The sequence below is a fragment of the Salvelinus sp. IW2-2015 genome, linkage group LG20 (assembly GCF_002910315.2).
Source record: "Salvelinus sp. IW2-2015 linkage group LG20, ASM291031v2, whole genome shotgun sequence".
Taxonomy (NCBI): domain Eukaryota; kingdom Metazoa; phylum Chordata; class Actinopteri; order Salmoniformes; family Salmonidae; genus Salvelinus; species Salvelinus sp. IW2-2015.
The window spans coordinates 7267792-7289643 of NC_036860.1; the positions used below are offsets into that span (position 1 = coordinate 7267792).

The 21852-nt window shown below is 43.7% G+C and overlaps 2 protein-coding genes across 4 annotated transcripts in view; both read left to right on the forward strand.

Moving 5' to 3' along the window:
• The first annotated feature begins 3305 nt into the window (after nt 1–3305).
• Nucleotides 3306–7981, forward strand: LOC111981555 (plexin domain-containing protein 1). 3 transcript variants are annotated; one of them, XM_024012870.2, is made up of 13 exons: nt 3306–3467; nt 4028–4171; nt 4264–4333; nt 4520–4642; nt 4734–4852; nt 4979–5078; nt 5180–5272; nt 5431–5512; nt 5594–5654; nt 5773–5899; nt 6175–6210; nt 6298–6455; nt 6582–7981. In XM_024012870.2, exons 1-13 carry the CDS (start codon nt 3333–3335, stop codon nt 6699–6701), a joined length of 1368 nt encoding a protein of 455 aa, XP_023868638.1. In that variant the 5' UTR covers nt 3306–3332; the 3' UTR covers nt 6702–7981. The 3 variants fall into 3 exon arrangements, with proteins under 3 accessions (XP_023868638.1, XP_023868639.1, XP_023868640.1); XM_024012871.2 differs by having other exon boundaries at nt 6175–6204; XM_024012872.2 differs by lacking the exon at nt 6175–6210.
• A 541-nt stretch (nt 7982–8522) lies between these two features.
• LOC111981054 (LIM and SH3 domain protein 1) overlaps nt 8523–21852 on the forward strand; it is a 45424-nt gene continuing 32094 nt past the window's right edge. Inside the window, exons 1-2 of the mRNA XM_024012177.2 lie at nt 8523–8786; nt 20082–20176. Coding sequence (XP_023867945.2) covers nt 8718–8786; nt 20082–20176 — 164 coding nt within the window. The 5' untranslated portion in view covers nt 8523–8717. The remainder of the gene's footprint in view (nt 8787–20081; nt 20177–21852) is intronic.

Here is a 21852-nt window from a genome sequence, read left to right on the forward strand (position 1 = left end):
CTGGTATGGGCAACTGCATCAGCCCGCAACAGCAAGGCTCTCCAGAGGGTGGTGCGGTCTGCCCAACGCATTACCGGGGCAAACTACCCGCCCTCCAGGACACCTACATCACCTAATGTCACAGGAAGGCCAAAAAGATCATCAAGACATCAACCATCTGAGCCACCGCCTGTTCACCCCTATCATCCAGAAGGCAAGGTCAGTACAGGTGCATCAAAGCTGGGACCGAGAGACTGAAACAGTTTCTATCTCAAGGCCATCAGACTGTTAACAGCCAACACTAGCACGTTAGAGGCTGCTGCCTATAGGCATACACTATAATCACTGGCCACTTTAAGGAGAAACTACTACACTTTAATCATGTTACACCATTACTCATCTCATATGTATATACTGTATTCATATACTATCCTCTCAGTATCTAGCACTTAATGTTTACATATCTGGCATTACTCATCTCAATTTATATACTCATATGTATGTACAGTTGAAGTCGGAATACAACACTTATGGATCAATAAAACCTAGTAACCACTCCACAAATTTCTTAACAAATAATGGCTAGTCAGTGGTAGGAAGTCTACTTTGTGCATGACACAAGTCATTTTTCCAACAATTGTTTTCATTATTTCACTTATAATTCACTGTATTACAATTCCAGTGGGTCAGAAGTTTACATACACTAAGTTGACTGTGCCTTTAAACAGTTTGGAAAATTCCAGAAAAATATGTCATGGCTTTAAAAGCTTCTGTTAGGCTAGTTGACATCATTTGAGTCAATTGGAGTGTACCTGTGAATGTATTTCAAGGCCTACCTTCAAACTCAGTGCTCTTTGCTTGACATCATGGGAAAATCAAAAGAAATCAGCCAAGACCTCAGAAAAAAATTGTAGACCTCCACAAGAACTGAAAAAAGCGTGTGCGAGAAAGGAAGACTACACACCTGACTCAGTTACACCAGCTCTGTCAGGAGGATTGGGCCAAAATTCACCCAACTTATTGTGGGAAGCTTGTGGAAGGCTACCCGAAACGTTTGACCCAAGTTAAACAATTTAAAGGCAATGCTACCAAATACTAATTGAGTGTATGTAAACTTCTGACCCACTGGAATGTGATGAAAGAAATAAAAGCTGAAATAAATCATTCTCTCTACTATTATTTCTGACCTTTCACATTTTTAAAATAAAGTGGTGATCCTAACTGACCTAAAACCGGATTAAATGTCAGGAATTGTGAAAAACTGAACTAAGGTGTATGTAAACTTCTGACTTCAACTGTATATTTAGTATTTTGATCATTTCTGTAATTAATACAATCCCTCAAACACGTGCATGTCAGCAGTCAAGTTTGAAAATAAGCTTGATGTACAACTTTATCTCACACTGTATACAGAAACTGACAATAAAAAATCTAATGCATGGACAATGTTCTGGGCACATAAAACACAACACTGCTGACATATAAACGAGAAGGCTTGGATGTTGCAAACAATGCTAGCCAGCATCTATTGACACCGGATGGCGACAGGCAGCAGAACTAACAATGGAATGTAGCTAGCATAGACAACATCTCCAGCACCACACATAGACAACATTCTCAGCACCACTCATGTAAAACACCTCATGACTTAGCTAGATGAACTTGCAACTAACCATCTCAATCACTCACAAGCGATTGCCATGCGATTAACGAACAAAAAACAAAAATGACAGCAACAGATCATGACCAGATGCATGAGAAATGTCCCAAACAGAACAAAACACTTTCTGCTTTCACCCCCCTACTCAAAGTACTTTAAAAGAAAAACAACCAGACGCAACTAAACAAAATGTCCAGTGGGGGGCTCTACATCACAACGTGCAATCAAAACCTGAATGAGGCTACGGCCACCACATGGAAAATTAAAAACGGATGAAATCGTATATGCATTCTTGTTGAAACGATCATTCTGTAATTTCCTAACACAAAATCTCTATGTGGCTCCGGCCTAAGAAGCAGAATAACCAGATGCATTGTGGCCTCAAGCAGAGTGATGTGGGACATGTGTTATCTGATAACCACAAGGGTCCTCAGAGATTGGTCCCTCCTAATCCCAGATGATTTCAAATCCACATTGATTTATGTTTGGATAATGTTTTAGCAGAATGTTGTGGAACATATGCTGTGTTGTAAGTAGCTTTGGAACGGGCTCACAACTTTGGATCCAAAAGAGACAGAACATTGCAGTCCATGGGATATGCAAGACAAGGAGAGGAGGAGGAGGAGAGAAAAGCAAAGCGGCAGACAAACAAGAAATCCTCAAGGCCTTTCTAGTTTGTTGTATTGTGATTAAGACTGTGGTCCAGCCAACCACACATCGTGTGTGTGTGTGTTGTGTGTGTGGGTGTGTGTGTGTGTGTGTGTTGTGTGTGTGTGTGTGTGTGTGGTTGTGTGTGTGTGTGTGTGTGTGTGTGTGTGTGGGTGTGTGTGTGTGTGTGTGTGTGTGTGTGTGTGTGTGTGGTGTGTGTGTGTGTGTGTGAGTGCATGCATGGGTGCGTGCAGGTGCAGTTGTAGAAAAAAGGAGTTTAAAGTTTAAATGCATGCCAGCATTCCCTCATGGCCAGAGATATGTAATGCTATGTTCACTTTCAGCCCACAATATCCAAACCATTGCATCGAGTAATACACACTCGGTTAGGGCTATGCAGTAACCAAAAGCCAGGGTTGGGGATAGTGAACTACATGTAGTTCAACTAGTTAATTTAACTACATTTTGCATTAGCTTGTGATAGGTTTAGCAAATTCTAATCCTGGTAGTGTTTTCAGAATGGATTACTTTTTTTTCGGCCATGGGTGTAGCTACCTACTGAAGTTTTTTTTGCAAAAGAAAATATGGTGATGTAGGCAATAATTTCCTTTCTTTTTCAGCATCAGACCTGCCTAATTCTCACCTTAAACTGATTTTGTGTTTATGGGCTAAATTATACATTATGTTAACATTTCTGACTCCAGAGTGTTCTGTTCTTCCAATGTTAGTCCATGACATTCCTCAGATTGAGATATGATAATTTTTCACAAAGTAGTTTTGTGTAGTGAACTACTTTTTTCAAAGTAACTTTAGTGTGAGAGGTCAAAACTCTATTTTCATAAGGCTTAGCTTTAGTGTAGCGTAACTTCCACCAGTGGAGAAGTATTTGAAGTAGCTTCCCCAACTCTTGCCTAAAGCAGATGCTTGATTTGTTTATAATGTGACACGAGTGGGTTCTGGACATGCACCTTCTGGACTGACATGACATTGAATCTGTGTCACTGACTCACTGTGTATTGGACAGAGATTGCGGTTAATCATGTGAATGGACAGCAGCATGAGGAAGCCATCAAACAGGTCCCCCAGAGAGCCGTGGCTGGGTGACGCCAGGGTGGCCAGGGAAGTACTGGGAGGAGGACTGACCATTGACACCCTACCAGACAACATGACACACTTAGTGGTGAGTGGCGCTGGGGAAGTGGTCCAACAACACACTAGTGTGGGCAACAAYTGTACGTACAGTATGTCAATGTGAGATTTGCATGTTCCAGTTGTGGTGGTAGAATACTGCTCCCTGCTGGCTTTATATAAAACAAATCAATGTTGAACCGCATTAGACTGCAGAGGGTATATTGAAAAGAGTTGAACAATGTAGATCAAATCAAATTGCAGTGAATCATTTCAACCTTGCTGCTGAAATGTACAGTCCAAGACATTCAAGGACATCSTAAGGTTTCTAAAAGCGTATCCCCTTAACTTATTTAGTATGCACCCTGCATTCTTCATATTTAGTATCCCTCTCTTGTTATACTACTATGTAATAAACTGGAGACTGGAACTCAATGTAGATTGTGTGTTTGTTTGTTTATGTGGGCCTGATTTCAAATGTTGCTTTCACTGTTAACCCTGCTGTTCATTATAACATCTCATCTCCACCCCCCCCTCACACCATTATTCTATCTCTCCCGTCTCATCCCTCAACTTCTCCTCTTGCACTCACCTCTACTGTTTCTATAACAGGAGGACGCTGGTAGGTATTACACATGGCGTAGTTTTGGCCCTGATGACCAACGCACAGATGAACTCTGGGTAGATCTAAACGACCTAGAGCAAGGCCAAGTCAGAATGCATGGCATTTTGTCCAACACACACAGACAGGCTGCGGTGAGTCATACACACAGATACACACACACGCGCACGCACGTGCAAGCACGCGCATTTCATTTCCCTCCCTCTCTCTCTTCCTCGTATTCCAGAAGGTTGCCCTCTCATTTGACTTCCCCTTCTACGGACATTATTTGAGGCAGATTACCATAGCAACAGGAGGTACATTTCATTATTCTTCCGACACATGGCAAGTTGTTCATACTCAGATGGAGCCACTTATCACATTTCTTCCTTTCTACTTCCTGCTTGTTACTTACGTTAAGCACAGAAGGAGTGAACTATTGTAACTACCAGTTGCCACTTGCCATGCATCTCCATAGAACCCTGACCTCTGACCTTCTTCAGGGTTTATTTTCATGGGAGAGGTCACACACCGCATGCTGACAGCAACACAGTACATCGCTCCCCTCATGGCCAACTTTGACCCCAGCTTCTCCAAGGAGTCTACTGTGCAGTACCTGGACAATGGTAAGCCATAGAGTAACATTCAGACAACGCTTGTTATTTGACTTTTGACCCTTGGTTGACCTCTGTGCGACCTGTCCTTTACTGACCCCAGGTGAGGTGTTTGTGGTGCAGTGGGAGCGGGTGAGACTTCATGGGAGGGAGGCAGAGGGGGCATACACCTTCCAGGCTGCCCTGCACCTCACAGGGACCATCACCTTCAGCTACAGAGATGTGAGAGAGACTYACAACATGCASACTTATGAACCTTGTACAACACGTCTCTGATTTGAATGTATTCCATCTAAACACAGACACACTCTGTACATTTTTCTCTACCTGTCTCTCTCRCTCTKTYAGATACCTTTGCCAGTGGAGGTGATAAGTTCTGCTGAGCACCAAGTGAAGGCAGGGTTGTCAGATGCATTCATGGTGAACCTGCCTTCCCCTCAATCCTCAGGTTAGCAGCAAGGGTTCCCTAACCCACAGTTATCCAGGTTGGCAAGTCTTTGATGTCAAATACTTTTGCTAAAATKATCTGAAAKKATATCTCTCACATAGATGCCCAACGTCGGCTCTACGAGTACCATCGGGTGGACATCGATACAACTAAGATCACCAACAACTCTGCCTTTGAGTTCACTGCATTGCCTAGTAAGCATCTAATCTCTATCCCCCATACAGGCCTCTCAGACATTTCATCCTCAATAACCAGTCACAGGCACAGCTTAGTATAATGTTAATGCCAATGCCAATCGTGTCGCTACAGAATCAAAACCCAGGTCTCTCTGTCTCTCCCTCCCTCTGTCCAGCCTGTCTGCAGCATGACAGCTGTGAACTCTGCCTCTCGTCCAACCTAACCTCTGGCTGTACCTGGTGCAACGTCCTCCAGAGGTGAGCAGGAGAGGAGTGTAGATCCCTATCTGAATAAAGGAGTCCTTGTTTCTTTGTRTTTGACATCTGTGTCTGTTTCAGGTGCTCAGACGGAATGGACAGACACAGGCAGGAGTGGCTGGACTACGCCTGTTCAGAAGAGGTAGAGTTGGACAATGTCAATGAACGTTCATAKACTTTACATGTACTGTACATCAAATGTAAATCACAGTCTAAGCTTCCTCTGTTAAAACCACAATTCTCATCCATTATATGGACAGGCCAAAGATGTCACCTGTGAGGATTATTCCAAGGGGGGACCAGACAGCTYCATTGACCCTTCAGTTCCCTCAGACTCTGAGGTCACCACTCCCCTGGGGCCCCTACCAGAAGGCCCTGCCACGGAGAGTAAGTCAAGTGTGTAAATGAGTGTGCCTGGGAGGGTTTATATCGGAGTATCAGAGTTCAACTGTGCATGCAGCAGTGTTAAACAGAGCAAGAACAATGATGCCATAGTAATGCTCTAGCGCTCAGTGTCTGTTTTTAGCCAGTGCCTGAGTGTTCTTAGAACATGCAAAAAAAATTGCACAGAAATGGAGTTCAGGAAAATAACAATGGAAGCAGTTTGAGTCCTAACTACTCAATATTCAAACTGATCCTACATTCATTTGATCTTCCTGCAGATGACACAAAACATGTGATTCTATACAATGGTAAAGGTGGGTGGATGTTGATTCCCTTTGAATTGTGTGTATGGAGCTATGTTACAGGAGTTTGATTGTACACTGTCTCTCTTTCCTGGTTAGACGTGAAGACAGGCCCTCCGAGACAACACGACGGGTCAGCTCACACAGGAGTTATAGCAGGTGTAGTAGCTGCATTGGTGCTACTGCTGGCTCTGACACTGCTGGCTCTTTACATCAACTCTCATCCTTCTGCTGCCTCACCACTCTACATCCTACAGGTTAGTAACACTATCAGGGCTCACATTCAACCAGCTCTGTCAGTCTATGTCCTGCTAAATGTAGACTTCTACTCCCATTCTCTTTAACCTTTTAAAACAATGACCTATATGATCTTATTTCAATAGCGACGCAACAGCTACTGGCCATCCATGAAGTTCAGGAAGCAGGGATTCCACTCCAGCTACGCAGAGGTGGAGGTCGAAGGTCACGAGAAGGAGGGAATCATGGAAGCTGGCCAGTGCTGACCGGACTGAGGAGCAACTGGATGATGAGGAGAGAAAAACGAGTTTGTAGGAGAGGAAGGAGAGAGCTTAGAGCTACACACACATTCCCTACTCCATTACACAAATAATGTTTTTTTGTTCATTCATTTTTCAATAATCACTTCAATATAGTCCCTGTCTTTGTTGGCTGTCTTTGTTGGCAAAAAAAATGGGGGGTATTGTATATAATTTTTGGTGGACAAAGTCTTAAACTCTTCTCGTACACATCCGCGACTCAGGTTTTAGGGAAAGGGACAAATGAGAAGAGGCCACTTTTAAGGCTTTGCTAGAATTTCTTTGTTGAGTTCCAAGTTTCTCAGCAGTAACGGATTGCTGTCTCACCATTTTCCACACACCTCCATGGGATGTGTTACTGGAATAAACTGTGATACATTATGACTATCAACATCCATGGAAAAAAAACACTATMAAAGATTCTGTATCCCTGCACTTCCATGACAAGAACGAAGACCAGTTGAGGATGTTCTTCAATGATAATCTCTGTACAGTTCATGTTTGAATGTTTTGTTCCTGTATTGCTTTTTTTATATACAGTACCAGTCAAARGTTCAGACACACCTACTCATTCAAGGATTTTTCTTTATTTTGACTATTTTCTACATTGTAGAATACTAGCAAGACATCACAACTATGAAATTATATTCTTCAAAGTAGCCAACCTTTGCCTTGATGACAGATTGTACACTCTCAAGGCAAAGGGTGGCTACTTTGAAGAATCTCAAATATAATATGTATTTTGTATAACACTTTTTTGGTTACTACATGATTCCATATGTGTTATTTCATAGTTTTGATGGCTTCACTATTATTCTACAATGTAGAAAATAGTAAAAAATAAAGTAAAACCTTTGAATGAGTAGGTGTGTCCAAACTTTTGACTGGTACTGTGTATGCCAAGAATGTATTTCATAAATTGAGGCAATTTAATGCTCTTCATACATGACGTTGACCTTCCAAATTAAACCCAGATTGAGGATCATGTTTTGAAATACAGTACTTAGAAAGAATAAAGCCATTAGAATGAATAATGTTTAATTGTAATGTCAACCAGAAAAGGAGAAAACTCAGTGKGCCTATAATTTCTGCATCCTGACCAGTGAAACCAATTCTGATTTGCGACAGCAGATGTCACCCAAACCAAAATCATTTGCAACTTTATTCCATGTAGGCCTTCACAGCAGCCTACATACAGATTGTAGCAGATGGCATGATCATCATGTGGAATAAAAAGCGTTGGCGTCTATTCTAGATACTTTTTCTATATGTCATGTTCACGATGTTGTCGTGCGCCTGTTCCGCCGTGATGGTTGTTTCCACTAGATAGCACAGCCACAAAGTAAAAATTGGCTTTATCAAAAAAAAATCATAAAAACACAAAATTAGTTTGTTGGTCTTAATTGAAGATTAGGGTTAGACATAAGKTTAGCAGTGTGGTTAAGTTTAGGGTTAAGGTTGGGTTTAGGTTTAAAATCAAATTTGAAGAAGATACATTTTAGAAATGGGCGGAGTTTATGACTTTGTGGCTGTGGTAACTAATGACGACCAGTGATGGTGGTGTGATAAATCTAGTTCCGCATTCCATGGAATCAACCAACTAAAAAGCATTGAGTATTGCTATTTGCGTTGGATTTCAGTATCAAATATATTATACGCTGATCGATCTCCATAGATTTGTATCTGATCACGGGATTTATCCAATTATTAACGTCGCCTCTGAAATCAAGCGTCTCCCGTGGGACCGCCCCCTTTCCTTTCTCCTCGGGAGCGCGGCATTGGAAAGAGAGGCGCCGTGCCCGCGCTTTACGTCTCTGGTTCGTGTACTGACAGCCAGCTGTGCGATTAGAACGACAACAATCTCCGGGATTTGATAAATCCAGCCGTCAAACTCGACACGTATTGTTTGGGAAGAACACTTTTACTTGACAGATATATATATTTTTTCGTTTAATTTATCCAACTAGACAGCATTCCTCAAACATGAATCCGTCGTGTGGCAGATGTGGCACAATCGTGTACCCCACGGAAAAAGTGAATTGTCTGGACAAGGTAAGGGAAAACATATTTGCAACCAAACATTTGAATTCGCAGTCCCCTGCTTCTGTTTGTGTATTATACATTCCATTTTCAATACAATTTTCTTTAGCGTGTTTAATGATTTGTGATGCCCGGGCAGGTAGGCTAACTAACATTAGCTAGATAGCACGTTACCTGTCTGGATGTGATTGTGAAAGACTAATAACGTTAGCTAGCCTGCTCTTTTGATTTGTTGATGAACGTTTAGCTAACTARCTAATTAGGTTTACTAGTTAGTTATGTTATCTAACTAACTAGACGTTTAAATTATCTGATATTTTTATTTCACATTTGCCACGTTGGATTTTCACAGATTTGAATGCTTGAACGAAGTGTTTCCTGCTTTCACCACAAACAAGCCAGTGTTAGCACGCTGCGTTAACGTCTGGTTAGCTAGCTAACGTTATCAAAGACAGCAATGTCGTTAGCATTGCCRTCGGCCAAACATCAGACCGACCAGTCAATGTCAGATTGTGATTGATGGCATACAGCGATCAATTATGATTAACTGGTTTGCTGGTCACTAAATATGAACTTTTACTCCATTGCATTGTGAAATCTATTTTACTAGGTTAGCCCAAATTGTTAATTTCAGTTCTAGCTAGCGAGATTAATGAGTATGTTCGTGATTTCAAAGTTAGTTAGTTAACGTTAGTTTCAGTTCTCACCAAGTCCAGAAATAAACATGTGACGCGTTACCATCGCGAATTTCATAGCCAGAACTTCCTGGTGTAATTTGTGTCAGTGTCAATTTGACTCAAGCTAAACATCTTGGTTTTWCAGGTTGGAACAATAATTTGGGGTTGTTCAGTTGCAATCGAGTGCTTTATCAAAATCCAGTGTTTGCTAGCAGCTCACACAAGCTACTCCGGATAAGGAAGTGTAATCTATCAGGGTGTGGAAGATTTAAAACTCAAAGGGAACAGAGCCATGCTTCACACGTTAAGTGAAATTGTCAATACTTTAAAAAAAGTCAACACAATGTCACAACATCCATCTGTGAGGGCTTTGTGTGCACGCACAGGCTAGCGAGTGTAATATAAAACAGTCACTCTACGATCGTGGTCTTGCCTGTTTAGTCTCTTGTCACTCAGGACTGCAGTAACACATGTTCTGCAGCATGTTGTACCTGTCAGTTGTTGTCTTGTGTAGCTCATTGTTATTTATGCTGTCAACGGAACAACACTACCTTTATGGCACATGTAGCCAAGTGGTTAGAGCGTTGGGCCAGTAACCGAAAGGTTGCTGGATCAAATCCCCGAGCTGACAAGGTAAAAATCTGACGTTCTGCCCCTGAGCAAGGCAGTAAAACCACTGTTCCCCGGGCATGGAAGACGTGGTTGTCAATTATGGCAGCCCCCCCCGAACCCCTCTGATTCAGAGGGGTTGGGTTAAATGCGGAAGACACATTTCAGTTGAATAACTAGTCTGTTGTACAACTGAATGCGTCTCCCTTTCCTGTACACTCTTGTCAATCAAGCTGAACCACACAATCCCTGTACCCACTTTTTGCACACAGGATAGGCCAAGGCTATAATAATCACATATTCTCATGTGGTCACTCTTTGTGTACTTTGAAGGTCCGTTACTTTTGCTGCCAGAGCGCACTGAGCAGAGTGCACATTGCATTACTCTAGTGGAGGATGTGGGCGGGGTCACCCTTTGTGCTGAGAGAAGGATGCGCACTCTACACACTCTCAGCCTAGTGATGCCGGGGGCGGGTTTACAAATTGTCTACTGGACATTGGGAAGGCCTTGTGGAGTCGACCATAAGTGGGTGTAATCTATTTGGGTCGATAGATGGAGCGTCTGGTGAGAGATGATAGCGCACATTACCAGACATCAGAGATGCCGATACTTGTGTGCACTGCACGCCCATGGGTTTGAACTCCTCATACTCCCTGTTGCGCAAGAACAAGGCCCTTGTTATTGTTGTCCAACAGGATGGAGATGAAATTGACAACCCTGACCTTGGATTGAAATGTAGATCCCAAAATAAAACKATCTCTTACATATTCATGTAAACTGTTTCTGGGTGTTCTGGCTAGAAATCAGGTGAACTGAACATAAGCAGAACCGCCACCGTGTTTTCTGGGAAATCGTGAGCACGCTGCCCCGAAGCAGCGCACATTCCGGCAGACAGACACTCCCATAAAAATGTGCTCAGTCAGAGGCCTGCTGTGCTGCCTGTCTCCCCCTCTGAGCCCAGGGAGCGTCTGTCTGTCTTAGCTGCTATTCCGCATCAGCGCTCTCCTCCTCAGACATGGAACACAACCTCCCTATTCCCCTTCTGGGCACTGGTTGCCCTTCTCGTTTGTTTAAACCAGACGAGGCCAGACGCGACGGGCGGCAGTTTTTCCAGTCTGGTTCAGGTGAAGGCAGCCAGGGTAGTCAAGGCTGCAGCGTGCGGTTCCCTCGGCGACCGCTGAATACTTGCTTACCTGACAAACTGTCTTCTTGTGTAATGTATGGGGCTGTGCTGTRGAGAAGCTGGGTCATAGACGCTTGTTTGTCTGCCGCCCTGCATTTCATTATAGTGGGACAGGGCTGGGATCTGCAGGAGGAGGGGGCACCCGAGGATGAGGTGTAAAGACAGGAAATGTTATGTGAGACTTAAGAGATTAGGCATACTCATCTGTCTTGCTTTCAATATGTTGACTGTTAGTAATGCAGTACTATGCTTCAGAGGTTTTTGACAAGTGCTCCTAGCTATCGAAACAGATGAGTGCTGTTGAGGACCAGGGGCCTCGCTGTAAGGGTTATGTTAACTGCAAGAGATGGGATTTTGCCAGATAGTAGGTTATTCATAACCATAGTGCTGACTGTACACACTATGCAAACCTGGTTTAACCAAGCCTGGAAACATGGCTGTGTTAGATTGGATTTGTTTGACTGTGTGCAAGACAGATGATAATGTGTGTGTCTGTGTTTCTGCATTGTTCTGAGAGTCTCTGTTATATTGATGGAATGATTTCCTGTGTGGGAGATTCTGTATACAGGTAATCGCATACTCAATATGTGCATTCTACCCTGTGTCTGTGACTCGTACCTATACTGTTTTTTCATTTGGATGGATGTTCTCTCTCTCTCCCTATGGGCAACCCATTCTGCAAGGACTCTTGCCTGCTTTATCAATATTTCATTGACATAAATAACACTATACGTCTGCTCTGTGGCTTCAAACGTGTGTACCTGAGTGTGAGCGGCCCAGGCAGTAGGGTGAAGGCCTTATCAGTTTCTGCCCAGCAGGGAAGAAKCTCACAGATAAGTTCCTCTCCTCTTTGAAAAGCAGAACCTCCCCGCAGGTAGAGGGGGAGAGTAGGGAGAGAGAGAGAAACTTATGATCTTCCTCAACTCTGGAAGAAGGGCAGGTTCAGGGAGGGGATGCGCGCACTTAAGGCCCTTAATCGCACAGCCCTAACTTACATGCTGACCACACCGCTCGCGTCGCAAAATAATTTTACACATACATGTTATTCAATCATTGCACCCACACTGCTTGCGTTTGCCAATGAGCGTCTGCGTTGCCAGGAGCTAAAATAGAAGTCAGTTCTATTTGTGACTCTGAACGCGGTGCAAGTCCTGGCTCTCCCATCTCCTCCCATCTCCTCATTGGTTTATAGAAGCAGATACCCATGTGCCATCTCCTCAWTGGTTATACCCACGTGGGTGATTGAAAACTGACCAACCTCAGTTCATCTTTGGTAATACACCTTTTATTATGAAAGTTAGATTGCATTCACCATATAAAGTCTAAAGAAGAAAAAGCCTGGAAGCAGGTGAGATGACTAGAAATGATTCGGTTGACCGGTTTATGTGTGGATTAATTGTAGAGGACCTTGTGGATTTCAGGTAAATTAACAACTCAATGTTTATATCCCAGGCCAAATTAGCTAGCAACAGCAAGCTAGCTAAATAGGACAAATTAGCTAGCAACTGCAAGCTAGCTAGCTAGCTAAATTGCCATAAAATGTTTAATGCTTTTCGGGGACAAAATCAATTTGCGTGAGAGTCCGGTTTGGGTATGGTGTTTTTTTTGCACTGAGTAAAATGCAGGGTAGAGGTTTCAAAATAACAAGACTGGACAAAATGCGGCCATATAAATGGCATGCATAAACAGGCGAAGCAAGACTCACCTCATCAGTGACATTCCTTCAAGGTGCATTTTAGATTATCAAATTGTGTGGCAATTATTATTATTTTTTTACATTTTAGTACCACTTTCTGAAATTGATTATGGTTAGGTCTAATCACATTCCAGATATTATAAAATAGAGCCMTGGAGGATAAGATTAAGATTTGTGGCTCCTGTTTAAAATTATTTAATTAAATTGGGACTGGAAAAACGCTTTCAGTGTAAACTGAAACGACTAAACGCAAATATATAAAGTATGTAGAACGGGTGGCAGGTAGCCTAGTGGTTAGAGCGTTGGACTAGTAACCGAAAGGTTGCAAGAGCGAATCCCCGAAATGACAAGGTAAATATCTGTCGTTCTGCACCTGAACAAGGAAGTTAACCTACTGTTCTTAGGCCGTCATTGAAAATAAGAATGTGTTCTTAACTGACTTGCCGAGTTAAATAAAGGTAAAATATTTTTTTTTTTTACAAAATATATATATATTTTCTATATATATAAGACCTATATATTTTAATATAATTGAATCTTTGAGAACTAACAATCATCAATAAAAGCTAGACAGGGAGAATTGACAATTCCAAAAATAATTCATTTAGCAGTATAGATGTTATGTTTTAGCAGAAGAACACTGCATTAGCCATGGCAAAATGCATAACATTGCAGAAAATTGGCTTTATAACAGCAACATTTTCTCATCTCCATGGTAGAATTGCAGGAAAATGGCTTTAAAAAAGCAACAATTTCTCTCATCTCCATGGGTATGTAGGCCGTTATTGTAAATAAGAATTTGTTCTTAACTGACTTGCCKAGTTAAATAAAGATCAAATACAAAAATGTATAAACAAATGTGTAGAATTGCAGGAAATTGGCTTAGAATGCTAAAAGAAGTCTAAAAATAAATCTGCCGCTCTAACAATCTACTGCACCCCCTGTGACACCCACCACCTTAAGCTCCTTTTGATCCAGACACAACCCTGCATGGTACACAGTCTTAGTTAGGTCAAAGGTCAGAATGCAATCTGTTGACTGAACCAACAGATACCTCCACCATCGTTTTAAGGAAAGCTGAGAGGTCAAACTCAACTCCGCCCCTGTAGYTGAGTCATGTCCACTCCCCCGCTCATCATCTTGGCTGATGTAGTCACACCACTACAGGCACAAGCCTCATCATGCACTGTTGCTCTGCAAAAAACATATGCAAAACCCCTCTCTCCCCGAATAGCCACCTCCTGGCTATCTCATCAGGATCAACAGTGCCAACTCTCTGCACGCTAGTCTGCCTACCGCCTGTCRGCGCTGACTGGACYGTTCTACAGACACTGTTTATAACAGGCCCATTCAAATACACGGCGTCAATGACTAACACTGATGATCTGTCAGTTGATCTTATTCAAATAGGCCTTTCTGATACGGTCTGATCAGACAAGCAAGTCATGTAATTCAATGTTTTTCCACTGAAATGAGCTTAGGCCCTATTTATATGGTTGGGCAAAATTTAGACGGAATATATTTTAAAAGCGGATTAATGTTGTCCGAGGGGTGAGCGGTTTTTCCAGGCAGTCGCCTCCATTTGTGACTCAGATCAGAGGCAGAGTCCATRRKKGAGTCWGTCACCTGWGGTAGTGACTCATGCGTTGCTTCCCTGGTCAGGTGACTGGGTAAGGTAGGTAGTTCTGTGCTCTGTATGTGTGTCTATGGAACTGGGACACCCATTGCTCTCAATACTATGGTTCTATTAATAGAAATACAGAGAGATTTGATTTTCCTGTTCTCTGTGTGTGAGATGGAGGATTTAGGAAAAGACTGCGGAAAAGGGACTGTTCAGRCGAACTGTAAATKAACAGTTCAAGCTGGGTGTGTGTTTCCTGTCCAGAAACAAGTGAGTCAACCATCTACCAAAATGCTCTGAGTCTCTCAGCTCTCCACAATCGGGGATTTCAGAATGGTTTGGTGTCGGGCAGGCGGTCTCTCTGTCTAAGCACACTACAGCAGATCTCCCCACACACACCACAAGTGGTCTGTTGATGCGTGTTAAGTGCGTACGTTAGCGAGCGCTGTGCTTCTCCCGCTGGCCAACGCAAACGCATCAGGTAGGTCAATAATTAACMGTGGGCTTTAATGAGTTAGTGTAGCGTTTCCCAAACTCGGTGCACGTTTTTGGGTTGTTGCCCTAGTGTAAGCTGATTCAAATGATCAAAGCTTGATGATCAGTTGATTAGTTGAATCAGCTGTGTAGTGCTAGGGCAACAACCAAAACGTGCACCCCTCGGGGTCCCGAGGACTGAGTTTGGGGGAAACCCTGAGTTAGTGGCAGCCAGATGTGGGCTCACTGAGGCAACACACACATTCACTGAGGCAACACACATTGGGCTCACATTCACTGTGTGTGTGTCTGATAACCTTGTGAGTGTAGTAGTGTCCCTATCGGGTGTGCACACAGCCTGACCGTGTCTGGAGTGCCTCCTATAGCCTGGGGTCTGTCCATACTGGCCGGGGTCTCGGCCACAGTCTGGGGGATCGTTAGGCTGACCGAGCACGTTCACAACATTTAGTCCTGGGCCCCCGCTGACAGACACGCATGCCCYGGAGCTGCGCTGATGCAGGGAGACAGTCCTGCTTTTTACTGGATCACATCTTCTCGGCCTTGGGTTTCTGCAGTGTCCTGATTCTCTTACTTGACTGCCTGATCCAGCCTCTCAGTCTCAGCACCCACTCAGGCCCCAGCTGRGTTTTTCTGGAGTCTGAACACTGACAGTCTCATTCCCTCGTTCTAAATGAATCGCTCCTCCTCTCCTTGTCTCTCAGTAGTGTATTGGCCCCAGAGATGGTCATGGGATCTGTGGGAGGAGTAGTCCTGACCTGGTGGGTTAGCAGGTTTCTGTGAAGGCCAGGTATTCTTTTTTTTGTTGACACGGCTGCAATCCAAGCCTGTTCTCTATGGAGCTGGAATTCACCCAAGGTCAATATTGAGTTTACCCCGGTAAACACAGGATCAAAGTCCACTGCTGCCATTCAGCTCACCTTTACCCCTCCGCTTGCGGCATTAGCACCCGCAGTCACACACTCTATTGGCTCTCTCTTTGTTCTATTTGTTTATCCATCACTTCTCAATAACACAGATTAGGATTACAGATTAGGGGAGATGCCCAGAGGGAATGTAGAGAGTATGGCAACAGAGAGACTGGAGTTGAGACATGAGATTGGGATGAATATTTAGACGGGTGGACAGATGCCTTCTAAAATAGCCACCGCATCTGGAAAAATGCTGAGGCCTAGATTTAGTAGAAATGTAAACTACCGACACAGTGGTGGTGTTTGATCTGTCAGCGATTTGACATGCCAGAGCCACAGAGAGGGAGAGGCGAAGACGATGCATCCGCCAGTGGGTCCTATCTCTCTGACTGGGCCTGTGTAGTGTGGTTGGGGTATAGGTTTGGCCCAGTGTTGCTGGCTGGCTCTGGATCAGAGCTCCATTGACCAGAGCCTGTGTTCAGAATGAGCCCACTCCTTTGTCTGCCTCAGCCCGGCTCTGCTGGTCAGCAGCTTCACACACACACACACACAGACAGTCCTGGGTGGTCCGTCCGTAAAGGCCAGTGTGAGAACAGACCAGACTAGAATTCTGAAAAGGTAGCAGAGCGAATGGAGTCATGGATTTAAGGCAAATGCTTTTGTCCCGTGGTGGATAAACTGCACCCAGGAATCCCTGCTATATCTTCTGGAAACACTCCTTGTTCTACAATCCTCCCCTAGTCACTGTAGTTGTCTTCTCTATTCCATAGTGTTGTAATGTGCATCCGCGGCTGTCATGGTGGATATCCTGACCCTCTCCGGACAGTGAGGAGAGAAGATGATTTATAGTGTGCTGTATCAGTATTATAATACTACTAATATTACTAATAATAATTAGTAGTAGTAATGTGCTGCATGCTTTTAACCAAGCCTGTATCACTGTAGACCACACAGGGACCTGATGATACCCCCAGCCTGTATCACTGTAGACCACACAGGGACCTGATGATACCCCCAGCCTGTATCACTGTAGACCACACAGGGACCTGATTAGAGGTCGACCGATTATGATTTTTCAACGCCAATACCGGTTATTGGAGGACAAAAAAAGGCTATACCGATTAATCAGACATTTTTATTTATTTATATATGTGTGTGTGTAGTAATGGCAATTACAACAATACTGAATTAACACTTATTTTAACTTTAATATAAATAAAATCAATTTAGTCTCAAATAAATAATGAAACATGTTCAATTTGGTTAAAATAATTCAAAAGCAGTGTTGGAGAAGAAAGTAAAAGTGCAATATGTGCCATGTAAAAAAGCTACCGTTTAAGTTCCTTGCTCAGAACATGAACATATGAAAGCTGGTTGTTCCTTTTTGAGTCTTCAATATTCCCAGGTAAGAAGTTTTTAGGTTGTAGTTATTATAGGACTATTTCTCTCTCTACCATTTGTATTTCATATACCTTTGACTATTGGATGTTCTTATAGGCATGATAGTATTGCCAGCCTAATCTCGGGAGTTGACAGGCTTGAAGTCATAAACAGCGCTGTGCTTCAAGCATTGCAACGAGCTGCTGGCAAACGCAGGAAAGTGCTGTTTGAATGAATGCTTACAAGCCTGCTGCTGCCTACCACTGCTCAGTCAGACTGCTATATCAAATCATAGACTTAATTATACGAGCCTTAGTTTCCGGATTTGACCATATTAATGACCTATCATTTCGAAAACAAAACGTTTATTCGTTCAGTGAAATACGGAACCGTTCCGTATTTTATCTAACGGATGGCATCCCTAACTCTAGATATTGCTGTTACATTGCACAACCTTCAATGTTATGTCATAGTTATGTAAAATTCTGGCAAATTAATAACGGTCTTTGTTAGGAAGAAATGGTCTTCACACAGTTCGCAACGAGCCAGGCAGCCCAAACTGCTGCATGTACCCTGACTCTGCTTACACTGAACGCAAGAGAAGTGACACAATTTTTCTAGTAAATATTGCCTGCTAACATGAATTTCTTTTTACTAAATATGCAGGTTTTAAAAAAATATTCTTGTGTATTGATTTTAAGAAAGGCATTGATGTTTATGGTTAGGTACATTGGTGCAACGATTGTGCTTTTTTTGCGAACACGCTGTTGTTAAATCATCACCCRWTTGGCGAGGTTGAAGTAGGCTGTGATTCGATGATAAATTAACAGGCACCGCATGGATTATATGCAACGCAGGACAAGCTAGTTAACCTAGTAATATTATCAACCATGTGTAGTTAACTAGTGATTATGTGAAGATTGATAGTTTTTTTTATAAGATACGTTTAATGCTAGCTAGCAACTTACCTTGGCTCCTTGCTGCACTTGCGTAACAGGTGGTCAGCCTGCCACACACAATACAGTCTCCTCGTGGATTGCAATGTAATCGGCCATAATCGGCGTCCAAAAATGCCGATTACCGATTGTTATGAAAACTTGAAACCGGACCTAATTAATCGGCCATGCCAATTAGTCGGGTYGACCTCTAGACCTGATGGATACCCCCAGCTGCAATGCCCTTCTCCCACCACAGGGACACTGCACAATTTACTGTGTGTTTGAATGAATGTATATTTGTGTTTGAATGAATGTATGTTTGTCTATCTGCTTCAGTGGGCTGTCTTATTTATGTGCTTTGTGTGTGTAGGCAAGTAGTGGAACATGTTTAGTGAGAGGAAGAGGGAGAAAAAGTTATGGCTGAATAGAGAATACCCAAGAGCCACGTTAATAAGGACTGTATCTTACTCTTTCTCTCTCTCTCTCTCTCTCTCTCTCTCTCTCTCTCGCCTTCCCTTGACAGCAGGAACGGCCAGATCATTGCCTCACTCCCTGGCGTTGCTCTCATCCTCCCCTCGCTCTCTCCCCCCTTTCATGTTCCTTCCTCTTTCCCTCCAGCCTCCCTCCCTCGGTCCCCCTCTGAACCCTCAGGCCACAGAGCAGCCTGCTGTCGAGAGAGAGGGAGGGGGTGTGAGACGAAGAAGGATAGGGCTGTTGTGAATATAGATAGAGGGAGAGAAGGAGACCCAGGCTTTGCAGAGATGAACGGACGGAAAGGAAGAGACAGGGTCAAATCAAACTGAACACGAATCTTTTCCAGCAGTCAGTCATCCCATCAGGAGAGCTCAATGTGCCCTGTTGGCAGTGTTGTGAATGGCTATGGGTGAGTAGGGTCAGGGCAGGGAAACTGGTTCAGTCACTAGATGTGTGTGTGTGTGTTTCTGATTAACATTAGATCTCCACACAAGGCCAGGAATATCAAGGCGGCGTGACTTTGAGGCCTTGATCATGCTGCCAGCTAGGTTAACAACCTTTCAGGACGTTTAGCTCTTAATTAAACACTTTGTGTGTCCTCAGACATTCGCGTCATTGTGCAACCTCTTCAGAGAGTGGCTGACCATTWCGAGTGGCGTTTAGTGGAATACCAAGATGGTGTGCTGGATGCCTGTGGCAGTTGGAATGACTTTTCAAACGCACACAACTACCTCTCCATCCACCATGGTAGAAGGACTTTCTGACAGGATGCTCAAACCAGCAGGTTTCATCTCTAAAACATGATCAGAACTGTTCAGGGATCCTCAATGCTGCTGTGTTCTATGAGGGAGTTAACTTTTACAGAAGATGGGTGGGGTGTCATGGTGGACGTTTGTAGTTCTCTCTAAAAGTGGATGTGGCTYTGCTCTAAACGGTGTCTAKTCAGCCACTGGGCTTCACGCATGGGTTTTGCAAACACGCCACAGGTCCCGTGACTTATAAATAACCGCTGTGTAGACATGCCCAGAGAAAGAGGAAGTTGTCTGGTGACCCTTAACCCCTCTGCGCCTGGACAAACAGACCTCTCTCTTTCTCCAGTCTCCCTCTTTCCTCCAGCTAAAAAGATGATTATGGTCTTATTCATCCACATATGTCACTTCCTGGTGTGAATATGCTGTGTGGTTTAGGTCCTCCATGCTAGCATTGAGAACAGTGAAACGAATGTCTAATCTTTCTCCCTGTCTGTCTCTCTCTCCCTCTCTCTCTCTCTCCCTCTCTCTCTATCTCTCTCCCTCTCTCTCTCTCTCTCTCTCTCTCTCTGACAGTACTGGCACAAAGGATGCTTCAGCTGTGAGACCTGCAAAATGACTCTAAACATGAAGAATTACAAAGGCTTTGAAAAGAGACCATACTGCAATGCGTAAGTAGTCCCCAAACCTGTGTGTGTGTGTGTGTGTGTGAGAGAGACGTAATAGAGGTTCACAAAAGGCTCAGGAGTTCATCCCTCTTACCAAACAGAAGTGGCTGATTTAGCATATTGCAGAAGACTGGTCCAGAGACTGACCCAAGGTGGTGTGTGTGATGTTCCAAACCCAGCGGTGTGTACTTCAGAGCAGTGTAGAGGCTCCTCAGTTCCTCCCTTCCTTATTTCCTCATCTCCTCGCCTCCATTTCTGTGTCTCTGGCTCACCGAAGAGAAGGGCTGGGTGTGGGGAAGGGCATGCTTACACCCCTCTCACACACCCCCTCCTTGTCAGGGGGCCAACAAGGAAAATTCCATAAGTTCCTCAGCAGTGACACACACACACCAGCCAACTCATGCTTCACACACACACACTCCCACTCAAGTCCATGCTCTTACGGCTGGTTAGGAATCCTTGGAATTCCAATCTCTCCGCTCCAATCATTTTTGATTGTGTGTTTGGGGAAAGAAGGCGTGGACAGTTAGTGACCCCCTTCCCTCCCGTACACACAGTTAGTGACATGCACTTAATTACACGTCTGGCTAGGAAAACACTCTTTAACTAATGATACACCCTTTCAACCTTCTCCTCCGCTTTTCAATATGTTTGTCCATCTGTCTCTCTGCCCAGAATCCAAACAAGAACACACACACACACACACACACACACACACACACACACACACACACACACACACGTTCATTTTGAATACTGGAGAGTAGGGATTTCTACTCTTAGGGATCTCTACTCTTTCCTCAGACCTCCGTTCTCGCTATCCCTCCTTCAGGAAGCAGGCCCCTCCAGACTGTTTATTGCTCTTCTTTCCGTTTGTGTAAATCCCCTATTCGTTAGAGTAAACCCCATCAGCGGAAGAGACTCCCCGGCTCCAACTCTACTATAACTTTGTTGTGGTTCTACTGTGATCATAGCGTACTTTTCTCTCTCTGCAGTGGATAGAAACCTGTTTGKTTTCACTGAACGCTGCCCACCCACAGCTGGGCTGAGAATCCCTGTGCCCTGATTAGTCGGCCAGCTCACAGGGGGATTGTAGGAGATTTTAGGAGGACGGACAGATTGGAAATTCTTGATGATTTGTTTCCATGGAGTTCGAGAGCGCCTTGGGCAAGCTACTGTCATACCGTTGTTGTTGTTCTCATGACCCCTGGATTCACAAACGCTGTAAACAAACTTTAATTGAATCAATAGGGTTTATAGAGGCCGTTTCACCTTGACCAGTCCCACCATGTTCCATAGCAGGCWAATTCAAATCTGGACCTCCAAGTCAGTTCCATTGTTGATTAGGCCTGGGAACGGCCAGGGACCTCGCCATACTATTATCACTGTACTTAGGTGCACTTACAATATGTATTGCGATGCACGATTCTATGTGTATTGCGATTCAATACCGATTTGATGTTCCAAAAATACTGCTCTGTGTGTGTCTGCTGCAGAGAGCACGAGAAAATGACTTTTGATCAGTCATGGAAAGAAGTGCTGAAAACATGTTGGCTCACTGTTTAAAAAAATGAAGAACAGGCTATTGGGTGAAAATGATTGGCGTTTTGGSGCAGGTACAGCCGAGTAGCACTAACTAACCCTACCTAGTTTTTATTTTCTATATACAAATCGATACT